At 35.5% G+C, this 12,575-nt stretch overlaps 1 protein-coding gene across 4 annotated transcripts in view; it reads left to right on the top strand.

Moving 5' to 3' along the window:
• TPP2 (tripeptidyl peptidase 2) overlaps window positions 1-12,575 on the top strand; it is a 49,985-nt gene that overhangs the window by 17,802 nt on the left and 19,608 nt on the right. For 3 of the 4 annotated variants that reach the window (XR_013922062.1, XM_080343423.1, XM_080343425.1), the window contains exons 14-24: window positions 1,045-1,202; window positions 2,525-2,601; window positions 3,116-3,222; window positions 4,028-4,182; window positions 5,057-5,173; window positions 6,759-6,859; window positions 8,348-8,444; window positions 8,753-8,890; window positions 9,995-10,239; window positions 10,421-10,499; window positions 12,368-12,406. Coding sequence is in view for 3 of the 4 variants with exons in the window: in XM_080343423.1 (XP_080199549.1) it covers window positions 1,045-1,202; window positions 2,525-2,601; window positions 3,116-3,222; window positions 4,028-4,182; window positions 5,057-5,173; window positions 6,759-6,859; window positions 8,348-8,444; window positions 8,753-8,890; window positions 9,995-10,239; window positions 10,421-10,499; window positions 12,368-12,406 (1,313 nt within the window). In the remaining variant the exon portion in view is untranslated. The remainder of the gene's footprint in view (window positions 1-1,044; window positions 1,203-2,524; window positions 2,602-3,115; window positions 3,223-4,027; window positions 4,183-5,056; window positions 5,174-6,758; window positions 6,860-8,347; window positions 8,445-8,752; window positions 8,891-9,994; window positions 10,240-10,420; window positions 10,500-12,367; window positions 12,407-12,575) is intronic. The other variant, XM_080343424.1, reaches the window with a different exon arrangement.

The following is a 12,575-nucleotide window of genomic DNA, read 5'->3' as shown; positions in this document are numbered from 1 at the left end:
AATAAGTACAACTCTAAATTTCATGGTAAAGGAAGGCATGCAGCTAAACAACTTTTGTAACCTCAGACATATAACTGCAGCACTTCCATGTTTTGGGTGAGTCTGTTGCTTCATGCTTCCTCTCACTGAAAAAAGGGGTCTCTCTTTGTTCTGAAGAAATTTAAAATGAAGTTGTGGAGTCATGGATGACCGGCATGATGTTGTTTCCTTAGTACCTCTCCAGTTATTTCTGTGCTGTGTCTGGTGTCTTCTACAAGACTGAGTTTGAAGAACTTTAGTTGAAGGGAGGCTGATCTGCTCAGTCTGTCTGAAGTTCTCTTTGAGCTTTTATTACTTCTCATGTACCTATGAGGAAATTACATTTGATAATAGAGTGCTCTTTTCTCTACTTGGTAAAGATGTAATGAAATGTCTGTAAATTAAGCTAAGGTTAATTAGGACTAGAAAATGTGAAAGACTTTTCAAAGTGTCGTTAATCTTTAGAGCAGGAGAAATCTGTTTTTTAATCACTAAAGCATTTAGCTAAAGCTGAGATGCTTTTCTGGAAGCTGTGCTTTAACCCGTAGCACTTTTTAATAGACTTTACTTCTTGCTTAGGTTGCTCTAGAATGTAATTTGGTAATTAGCGTAACCTTCAGAATCAGTAGAGTTGCTTCATATTGTATTTCTCTGCATTAGGCAAGACTTTGTATCTATACAAGAAAGTTTATACCTGCTTCCAGATTATGTTGTAGCTAACTGAAGCATTCTTTACCTTTGGCTTTGTCAGCTTTGACTGTTTTAGGGGGGAACTTTCAAAGTTGGGTACAACCTTTATTTTACTGTACACTGCTGCTATTCTATTTTTCTCAAGTTAAAAAGAAATAATATAGAATACTCTCCTTTGTGGAGAATCTGACATCTATGGACCCAAAGGACTTGGTTCCTATTACATTTTATTGATCTGTATATTTGGCTTATATGTACATAGTGACAAATACTGTGTTATAGTAGAATATGCTCACATTTGTGTTATAATGTTTTTTGAAATTTGTTTCTGGACAGAAAACACTGAAAGAATATCTCTCCAGCTTCATTTAGCTTTAACTTCAAATGCACCGTGGGTCCAGTGTCCTAGTCATTTAGAGCTTATGAACCAGTGTCGGCACATAAATATCCGTGTGGATCCACGTGGCCTGAGAGAAGGACTACACTATACAGAGGTATTGTACATTATGCAGAGGTATTGAAGTATTGGTGTTCTAAGCAACATTATGTGCCATTTCCTTTTAATGTGGTAACTATCTAAATTTCTTTTAGAAGTAATTTTTAAGGACATACAAACCACATGCTATACAGACCAGAAAATACTGCTACATTCCATTTCACTATACAGGCTGAATCCAGGGTTTTGCAATAATTATGCTGTACAATGTTGTACAGCACATACCAATGGGACTTCGAATATCTGTGTTTAAAAATAAAAACATAAAGAAATACAAACCAAATAAATAATACATTAAGGATTTTTTTTCTCTGGATATATTATTACCTTTGACTATAAGGCTCAGCCCCATGTTATTGAGGATAGAGATCTGTGTTTTTATGAGGTCTTAAATATTTGTCTGTGGTGCCTAAAGGACTGGCCAATCTTTTGTGGTGTAGCCTTGCACTCTTATATGGACCCAAGATTTTGCTTCACCTTGAGGAGTTGATTTGGTACAGTGACAGAACCTGTTTTTTTGTTTCCTCACATCTGCCTCATATCATTTTGGGTGGAGAAAAATGGGTGGTAATGGCTGTGTACAGCGGAAGCATTTTGCTGACTTCAAGTGGCTATGTTTAAGTTTGGACAAAATTAATGTGAAAGCCATTAAATTTCTCATTTTCTCTCCTGATCATCCTCTTTACTCCTGCAAAAGAAACCCACCAACAAAAAATGTTTTCCAGCCATCTTCATCCTCATCCCAAACCTTATGTTAATATTTAAATGTTTCCATTGAGTTGTAGTTGATCATAATGAGGAAAATATCAGCTTGCTCTTTAGAAATGCTCTTGCTTAAGATGCTTAGAGTTGCAAGTCTTCTATGGTACCCCTGGGAACATTTTGGTGAAGTGAGAGTGGAACAAATTTTCAGAGATAGTATTTAAAACTTGGCCATGAAATCAAATTGTGTTTTCTCAATCATAAATCTGGAAATCAAGGATTAAAATATTTTTAATTAAAAAAAATAGCTGAAATAAAAAGGCTGTTTGGGACAAATTCTGCCTTGAAACTAGGTGGAGTTTTTGATATAGGGACTATCAAATGTGGGTTGAAAGCCTGAAAACTTCTGGGGAAAGACTGAAATAAGTGAGAAAACTAATATTTCTTTTTTTCTTGGTGAGTGTTGCTGTTTTACTATTTCTAGGGTGGCACTGGTCAAATGATTTTTTTTCTCACTGATAACTACAAAGATTGAAAATACTGCTTTAAGTTTAGAGTTGCCTTCTATAATTTCCTCTTGACCAAAGATTTTTAAGTGCCTGTATTTTATTTTGTTAGGTGTGCGGATATGATATAGCAATGCCTAATGCAGGCCCTCTGTTCAGAGTTCCAATAACTGTTGTTATACCCACAAGGTCAGTAAACCCGGGATTTAAGTTTACTTTAGTTTTCTGTACCCACTTGTTTAATTCACCACCTTCTTTCTTCTGGGAATTCTTGAACTTACTACTAACATTAATAAGGGAGCAAAGATCTGAAAAGGTTCTTGCAACTGACATTTACTTTTTTGTAGTTTAGGTCCTTGCAGCCAGAAGGCTGTCAGTTCAGGTGGGCTTAGCCACAGTGGCTGAAGCTTCCTGGTCCATCAGAATTCAGATGACTTCTGACTTTGGGGAGATGGGGAGGGTGTCAGCATAATGTGGTGGAGCTGATGTTTTAAATCTTTTAGATACATTGTGCTGTCAGATTCTGTACTAGTACAGATTGAAACAATCGGTGCCGAGGACTAAATAGTCTCATTGTACATTTTTTTGAGAGTATTTTTGCATTTTAAACTACTGTAAAAATAAAAAAAAAAATTTAAAAAAAAAAAAAAAGGCTTCACAGCTTGTTTGATAACTACTGTTTGTGTTTTCTTCTGACATACAGAGTAGATGAATCATCAAGCTATGACCTGACATATACAGATGTTCATTTTAAACCTGGTCAAATCCGAAGGCACTTCATTGATGTTCCACAGGGAGCTACATGGGCTGGTAAGGAAAATTACCACATATAATTAAATATAAATAAATGCATCTGTTAGACTTGACAGAGTTCGTTTGAAATAATTTTGAGTTTTGCCTGAATAAGAACTGAAGGTTTTGACCCATGAATACATAAAATATTTATTTGATTCCAAGCTCTTAGAGGAGTGATTTTAAGTTATCCCATGGTTTCTGGTATAGTAGGATCCTGATTCTCAGACTCCTAGAAATCATCAAATACAATCTGAAGTCATTGCCCATAACAGGAGAAATACCCCATGTTTATGGAAAAGTATTACTCTCTGACCTTTGAGGTTTTTAAGGTGTATGGATGTAGTGTTGAAAGATGTCTCAACTGAAGAAAATGTTTTTCATAATGGGCAAGTAGCTCATAATTCTGCAGGGAGAGAAAAAAAAAGGTTTTTTTGTCTTCCTGTGTGAGATCACTAAATAATAATCCTTTCAATAATCTTTCATTTAGACTGAAGTTAGTGATAAGACTCTTAATTTGGAATTCAGTAGTAGTTTGTTGAGTACAGGTTATACATCTGTGCTATCTAATTCATGTTCACCATTTAGTTGAATCATATCTCTCTTAACTGATCTCTCAACTTAACTAGTATTTCTTAATCTGAAAGGGTCTGTAAATAACTGATATGTAAGTGTTATTCATGTATGGAGCCTCTTGGGGTATTGCATAACTTCTTAGACTACAAATTATTAATACTTGTGAAACTAGTGTTTTTCTGGTGAGTCTCTGCTTTCCTTCTGTGATTCTTGGCTCTTGAAACTAAACTTTTTTTCTTTAATCTAGAAGTGACAGTATGTTCATGTTCAGCTGATGTGACTGCCAAGTTTGTGCTTCATGCTGTTCAGCTAGTGAAACAAAAAGCATATAGAAGTCATGAGTTCTACAAATTTTCATCCTTACCAGAAAAAGGATCATTGATTGAAGCATTTCCTGTCTTGGTAAGTTCCCTTAGCTGGTGGTGTGGGGGAAGAGAGAGAAAGTAATATATTAGTGCATAGTGATTTTTATCTGGTTTTCAGTTTTGGGAAGATCTCTAATAGCTTGCTAGGGTTTCCTAATTATTTGATATTGCCCTTATAACACATGTTAATCTCTTCAGTTTGTTGGTTCTTGTTTATACAAACCAGTTTGTTTCCCTTTCAAATAGGGACTACGACTTGTTGTATAGATGTAGTACAGCGTATTTTGCCTTTAGTGCTTAATGTGGTACCCAGGACATCTCCTTGATGTTGAAGCCAGGTGATAACCGACTGGCTTCTATTCACATTGCTTAGATTCTGCAGGCTTATCTTGAACAATGCTAGCTCTTTTCCTTATACACATTTTCTGGGGCACACATATTAAACTCATTTATGAACTAACCTGTCTGTCCAGTATAAAGGATAGGAAAGAAAGACATAACATATAAAAGCTGTACCTTTCTCTGTCAGCTATACCCCTGGCACTCTAGGGATTTTTTTGGGGGGTGGGGGTTGTGTGGTTGATTTGTTTGTAGTTTTGGTTGGTGGGTTGGTTTTCTTGGTTGTGTTTTGTTTGTTTGGGTTGTGTTGAGTTTGGTTTGGTTGTTTTTGTGGGGTTTTTTGTTGTTTGTCTGTTTGTTTTTTCATTATTTGTTGGAGCTGTCTTGTGTTTTCTGGACCAAGTATAATGTCTTATTTGGTACTGTACAAACATATATGATTGGAGTAAACTGCACATTACAGGTGTTTTTGAGCTATACTCCAATTTTTTTTTTCTTGGTATAAGGGAGGCTGAGGTGAATAGAATGAGAAGGTGAGAGCTTGTGTCTAACTTTGTGCTTTTGTCATCCAGGCTGGAAAAACCATTGAATTTTGTGTTGCTCGGTGGTGGGCAAGCCTTAGTGATGTTAGCATTAATTACACTATTTCTTTCCATGGTGTACTTTGTGCTACTCCTCAGCTAAACATGGTAAGTCTTCAGAGTGTTTATTTTGATTTATTCAAGTCCTATGGTATGTCAGAATAAAAAAGCTTTTCTTCATTCTTGCCTGTATTTAGAAAGACTTAAAAGTATCCTTATACATAAGATGTTCATGTTTTCTCTTAAAAATAGGTAAATAGGAATTCAATCCCACAGAAATGCCTATTACCATTATTTATTATTTTTTTCTATGCCTTATCATTATAAATCAGTAGGGAAAAATATAAAGGAAACAACAAACACCAACAGAAAGGACATACTAAGAGGCTAAAACTATAACTATACTTTCACTAGCAAGTGTTTGTGTGAACTTTGCTGAGACAACAGCAGAACTTGAATATGTAGACTGCAGTTGCTAAAGGACAATACTCTGAATACCACTTTCAGAATAAGATGTCATTGAAATTTATTTTCTGCTCAGTGGTTTATTGAGATGTGTCAATTACCTTGAGGTTCATTGTTTGGGGCAGGTTGAAAGCACAGTGGCTGGACAGTGTTGTGATTTCTAAGGCTTTATGATACTAAAGGATTAAAAAAGTTGCTTAAAACATCAGTATCCTAATATTTACAGTACTTTGCCTTGCTCCTGTGTTCTTTGGTGTCCTATGCAACTTGGCTTGGCTTGACTTTTCTTCCCTCAGGAGAGGGTCCTCTTTGAGAGCTGAGGTAGCAACATCCACCATGCTAATTTATCTGGGCTTCTCCCTATTTTCAGCTAAGAACCAGAGCAAGTTATAGCCATCCTCAGGTGAATTTGGATGTATTCAGGCTCTAAGAGCTGAATAAACTGGAGGGAAAAGAGTGGATGCATTGTACTAAGGTACCAGGTCTTGAACCAGTAGAGCAGGAAAAGAAAGAGCTGGTGGTGGTGTGCACAGCAGCTTCCCCCACCCCAGCAACATTAGATCAACTGAAAAATGGAGAGTTAAAAATGAGTGAATACAAACAGTTTTGCCCTTCCTTCTTGCGCACCTGTAACTTTCATAAAATAAATTTTAAGAGTGCTGATCTACTGGCAGCTTCGTCATTGGATACTGCTAGAAAAAAAAGTTTTCAAATGATTTTGCCTATCAGTGGCATCACTTGTGTATCACTTTACCTATCACTACTACATCACTTGTGTATGTAGTATTGTTTCTCTTTTGCAAAGTCAAATTATTCTGTAATAATAATTTGAAGTGGAAGCACCATAGAATACTTGTGTTTAGATTCTAGATGAATAATACATGTATTTATTGAATTACATATTCAAATGAAATCATCGCTAATGCACAAACAAAACTCAGTCCTGCCCGAAGTTTGACTTGTACAGTTCTGTACAAAGTACTTTAATTATTAAGGGGAAAAAATTATAAATAAGACTTTAGCTCCAGTTGCTGAAGTTTTGCAAGACCCAGTGTGTCTGCTGTTGTGAAATAGACATAAGCTTGTGAAGCTTTCAGACTCTCACAATATTATTTCTCATAGGATAGATAAATACAGCTTGTGTTGTGTTTTTGAGGGACATATCAGATGATCCATAGCTGATGTTATAAGTGCACAGAAGCATAATTGTTATGTACTCTTCCTTTAGCATGCTTCAGAAGGCATCGTACGCTTTGATGTCCAGTCCCTGCTGAAGTATGAAGATATTGCTCCTTGCATAAATCTCAAAAGCTGGGTTCAGACGCTCAGGTAGAGTTTCTGGCGAACTATATTGGGAAAGTTGGAAAACTACTCATATGTAGTTAAAACAGTAACAAGTTAACACTTAAATTTAGGATAACAACAATATTCTTGTCAAATTTTAAGTGGGTTTGGAAGCATGAATCGAAGTTTCTTACCTTTTTTTTTTGTTGTTGTTCCTTTCCTGTTAACTTCAAGACAATTTGAGAATTATGGTGACTTTTTTCAATACAAATTCTTTTCCTTAAGCAAATTAAAAAAAAAAAAAAAAAAAAAGAACCCACACAACCATATTTACAGAAATATTCCATTGCTTCCAAAGGAGACACTTAAAAGTACAAAGAAACAAATTGTAGGTCCTGCCCAATTTTGACCTGGGAAAACTGTCTTCTCTCTGGTTGATTGGAAGCATTTTTGTAGGATCTGGTGCAGAATTTGATGTGGGAAGTTGTGTTTATCTTGTCAGTTTGACACATGCTGATTTGGAGGAGAAACTTTGGAAAATTCCTAACCAGTGCAGCAATTATTAAAGTGGGTCGCTTTGGGAGGAGAAAGAAATGCCGTACAGTTTAAGCAATACTTTTAAGACTTGTGGTCACAGTGGTCAGTAATTCAAAACTTTCCCTTACTTGGGCCTCTGGGTGAAGACCTTGAGCTCTGTCTAGGACTTTTGGATATTTGTAACTGGAACTGAGGTCACTGGGAGTTTGATGCTTAATGAACATGTCACCTAATGTTAGGTTCAGAAGTACCCAGTTTGATATGGCTTAAGTGAGGAAATAAAACTATCCCTTAATACCTCTTTACCTCATTCTTGATTTGGAAAATGAAAATGCTTTTAATTCCTGGTAATATTTGAGACATTCATCTGATAGTAAACTAATTGTAATTAATTAAACTAATAAGAAAATATTTATATATTTAAATTAAGGTATCAGTACTGTTTCTTGAATGAAGTAATGACTCATAACACACAGGAAAGTAAAGTACTGAATGGCTTCTCATTCAGTATCTTGAGTTTCAAATGCTTTGAGGCAGGGTGAGTATTAGGGAGATGTATGAAGTGTGGTATTAGTCTGTACTTAACTCTTCTGTCAGCAGTCTATCTGGTGTCCACCAGACTAGGAAACGTGGGTTAAATGGATCCATGATATGACCCAGCACAGATATTTTACTTGGGGACTAGTCTGTGCTCTTGGCAGTGAAAGAGCTGACAGGATCTTATAGAAAAATTTCTATCATGTAATTAAAGGTTGTCAGAATGTGTGAATGAAATGTAAACATAAATGATGCCACACCACTTTCATTCAGCTGACATTGGCTTTAACTGAGGAATTTATGCTGCTTTGATAGTTGCAATATTTTAAGAGGTGTTATTGCATGTGTTGGTTTCAGTTGTAATTCAGAATATTCTTCTGGTTAAGCAAGACAAATTTTAATAGAGGATACATGATTTTTAATAGCAACCTTCTGTTGTTTATTGCTGTTTAACTGCAGACCAGTGAGTGCAAAAATAAAACCTTTGGGCTCCAGAGATATTTTACCAAATAATCGTCAACTGTATGAGATGATTTTGACTTATAACTTCCATCAGGTAAGGCTTATAAGTGGTTGGTTGGTGTGTTTTGGGGTTTTTTTTGTTTGTTTGGTTTTGGTTTGTTTTTTTTTTTTAATAATTAATAAATACAGCATTTTTTCTAAGAACAGATTTTAACTTTAGCTAGCTTTCTGTCTGAAACAATGTCTAGATTCACACTCTACAGTAAAAATTTGGATTTGGTTCTCTTTTGGCGCTGCTGTTTGAAATGGACTTTAGTTCACTTATTGTTTTGAATACGTGTATAAGGATTGAACTTGTTTTATTCAGTAGTGGATTACATGCTTTGGCCTTTCTTTTAACAGCCTAAGAGTGGAGAAGTAACTCCAAGCTGTCCACTTCTTTGTGAGTTGTTGTATGAATCTGAATTTGATAGTCAACTCTGGATTATTTTTGACCAGAACAAAAGACAAATGGGTTCAGGAGATGCCTATCCACACCAGGTACAGAGTAATGTGTTTATTTTACCTTTAATTTTCTGCATAGTGTGAAAATTTTGTTGTTTTTCACCCCTCAGGCCTGGTGTTAGCTCCTAACTGTTAACTCCTGTCCTGATGCATAGCTATAATGTTCTTATATCTTCACAAGAAGACAGGTTCAGTGGTGATCTATTTAGATGAAAAAAATAATGGTTGACAGGTTTGTTTCCATGAAATAGAACATTAAGATTTTTTTCTCTTCCAAGGAAGGAAAAAGAGTTATGGTGTATTTTTTTTTTTTTATAAAAAGCTGTTGACTAGTGATTTTGACTGGTGCATCTGATGAAGTCAATTCAAGTTCGTGTTATCTTTATGTTTGGTTTTGTTTTGTTTTGTTTTTTACAAATATGATACCTTAACCTTTTAGGTGGAAAGGATGCATTCTTTTTCTGCAGGTCTGACTTGTCTGCTGATAGATCAGAGGCTTCGGTATCCACAAAGGCTGTCTTGTATGCTGTTGTTATCTTCAGACAGCCTTTTAAACAGACAGGCAGTGTTGTTTTTTTTAATAAATGGTGATGATGTTATCTGCATGTTCCTACCTGAATATATAAAAAGCTTTGCAGAATCGAGACAAAGCGTCTGTCAGCTCTTTAAACTGCACCCTTGAATGTCAGGGGAATACTTGGTCCCTTGGTGTGAAAGCTGGTACGATGTTCGAGAGGGTAGAAGATGTCCTTTGATCTAAACCACAGAGCACCCGAAGTTACATAGTAAACTGAAAGTGTATCAAGGCAAACCTGCTAGAGGTTTGAACTGAAAGTCTAGCAAGAATTCTGATTATTATTTGAGCAGTTGATACAGTGTTAGATAAGAACAAATGATACCAGACTACTTAGTGGTCTGAAAATGATGGATTTTTTTTTTTTCAGTCAATTTAATGTGTTTTGGCTGTTATCAAGTCTTGAAAGCACTCTGTTTTCAAGAGATTTCTAAACTAGGCAATCAAGCATATTTTAAATGGCTAGAGCTATATGGATCAAGAAGAACGTGATAGTTCTGTTGCCAAGTTTTTTGTGAATGGTGAAGTATTTATTCTTGACATTCATGAGAACTTCTTTCTTTCAGTATTCTGTGAAACTGGAAAAAGGAGATTACACTATTCGGTTACAAATTCGTCACGAACAGAACAGTGAGCTGGATCGCATCAAAGACCTTCCGTTTATTGTTTCTCACAGGTTGTCTAGTACCTTGAGCTTAGATATTTATGAAAACCATAGCCTTGCTCTCTTAGGGAAGAAGAAATCCAACAGTTTGACATTACCACCGAAACACAGTCAGCCATTCTTTGTAACATCTCTGCCTGATGACAAGTAAGTTACTGAAGTCTTGTTTTTCTCATCTACATCTAACCAGCTACCTCTAGTTTGATATTGTCTACCTGTTAAGCTTGGCAGTTCCTCTTGTGTTGGTCTTCTTTTGGGTTCTTTATTGTAGTCCACATGGAACATTAATGAACTTGATTTCAACACTGAACTTTCTTTCTTTGAATAGGATACCTAAAGGAGCAGGACCAGGATGTTATCTTGCAGGAGCTCTTACACTGTCTAAAACAGAACTTGGAAAGAAAGCTGTGAGTATTTGGAATGGATGACAGCTTGTTTTATAGAAACTTTTGAACTGAGTAAATGGCATGCTAGGAAGTGCTGTGTTTCATGGTTTTAATAAAGAGTACTAGGTTTAGTAACATAACACATTTTAGAGGCAGTTGTTTCATTATAAAGTCAGAGTAACTTCTAAGTAGTTCTATTTTTATTTTCATCTGATAATCTCCGATGTAGTTGCATTTTCTAAATTGTGAATTCTATTTCTTTCACTCTGAATCCTTGTATTTCTAGAAGCAACTGCTTTTTTCTTGGTATGGAGCCTTGAAAAGATTTTGTTTATTGCTTAGTTTAGTATAGTTTTTGAATGAAAAATACATGCGTATCTGTTGGTGTATGTTGATTCTCTAGTAAACAGCTATACTCTTCTTTGCATGCATACGACTTTCAGCAAAAATATGTGCTTTCTTAACACCTACATGTTACTGTTACAAAGTAGTAGGAACTTTGCTGACTCAAATGCATAAGCAGATATTCTTACCTGCCACACACTGATTTTGTCAACTACTGATATGAATGTATGCTCCAACAGAATGATGTAAAATGTCTGTATATGATGCAAGGAAAAAAAAAAAGCTATTTTTTGGTCATAATACAGCATCCTGTAAAAGCTGCTTTCTAACTTGTATGAATCTGTAGTGCAACAGTGATTGTGGTAACCAGATCACTCTTGTGTGTATCTGGTGCTAAGGTATTTAGAATATTCCCTTAGCTATTCTTAAATAGATGGCAAAGCTCAGAATAAATTTGAATCAATCCTGGTGACTGTTAGAAGTAGTTCTTTGTCCATATATCGCTAGATGTGGCTGAACAACGTACTAAATTAGAGTATGTTTTTATATAAGTTTCTGTGAGTAGGTGGGAACATACCCTTATATCTTGTTGAGTACAACAGTTCAGTTTATTCAATCTGATTTGGTTGTAGGTAGTACTTTGGGCAGATTGTATGTAACTACAGGTTAGAAAATGTCTGTCAGGAGAATTTATGTATCAATGAGGAAAACCCTAGTAATTATGAACTCTAAAGTACTTAGTCTTATATTCCTTTGTGATTCCTGCAAGGTTGCAAGTATACTTCCATGAAATTCATGGTAAATCCATTACGGTAATTGTAGTATAGTTTTCCTAACTTGAATTCTGCACTTGTTTGATCTATTGGTTGTAATTCTTATCTATCTTAATTTAAAACCAGAATATGTGGTTATATACAGTGATTTCTGGGATGGGAAGTAGGTAGGTAGGTATCACCTGTCAGATTTCCTGTGATGAATACCTAAGAGCTCACGAGGCTAGAAATTCTAGCTGAGGCGTGTCTCATGTCATAGTTTAAGGCACTACTGTCATGGCTGTATTTCACTGGAAAAAGGGCAATATAAAATAGTATCAGATACTTTCTGCTGCCTTTAGTATGTACCAGGAGACAAAAAAGAACAATTAGGCATCAGTTATCTCTAGGTAAGCAAATGGGATGCAATGTGAGAAAAAATATGCATAATTTCTGTATATTTATTATTAAATAGAACAATGCCACTAAACAGTCAAAATCTAAAATCTATACTTTTGAGGCTGAGTTTCTGTAATTTGTTGATTTAAGCTAAGTGATTAACAACACTTGCTTTTCTTACAGGAATAACTGGCTTGATACACAATAATACATTGTTTTATTAACTTTTAAGAACTGAAAGAGCATGCTTTAAGAGCATGTTTGATGATAGATTTGACTCTGAAAGTTTAAAAATCTGTAGCTTGAAGTTATAACCATAACTGTACAGAGAAGGTGTCTCCATCCTGTGTGGTGTGTGCATGTTTTCTTACAGTATGTTATTCTAACTCCCAGGGGCAGTCTGCAGCAAAGCGACAAGGAAAATTTAAAAAGGTACTGAATGTTAGTTTTTGAAAAAGATGTACTTAAGTCTTTTTGCGTATGACTTAAAGAATTTGTCTACCAGTATTGGTTTTTAATTTGTCTCCCTCATCTACCTCCTTAGTCCTGAGTTATTTGCTTCAGCGCCTTAAGTATGTCTACTGGTAGAATGACAAAACAC

The sequence above is a fragment of the Nesoenas mayeri genome, assembly GCF_963082525.1.
Source record: "Nesoenas mayeri genome assembly, chromosome: 1".
In the NCBI taxonomy this organism is placed as follows: Eukaryota; Metazoa; Chordata; class Aves; order Columbiformes; family Columbidae; genus Nesoenas; species Nesoenas mayeri.
The sequence above is the reverse complement of the archived record's forward strand: the minus strand, read 5'-3'. Positions and strand labels throughout refer to the sequence as shown.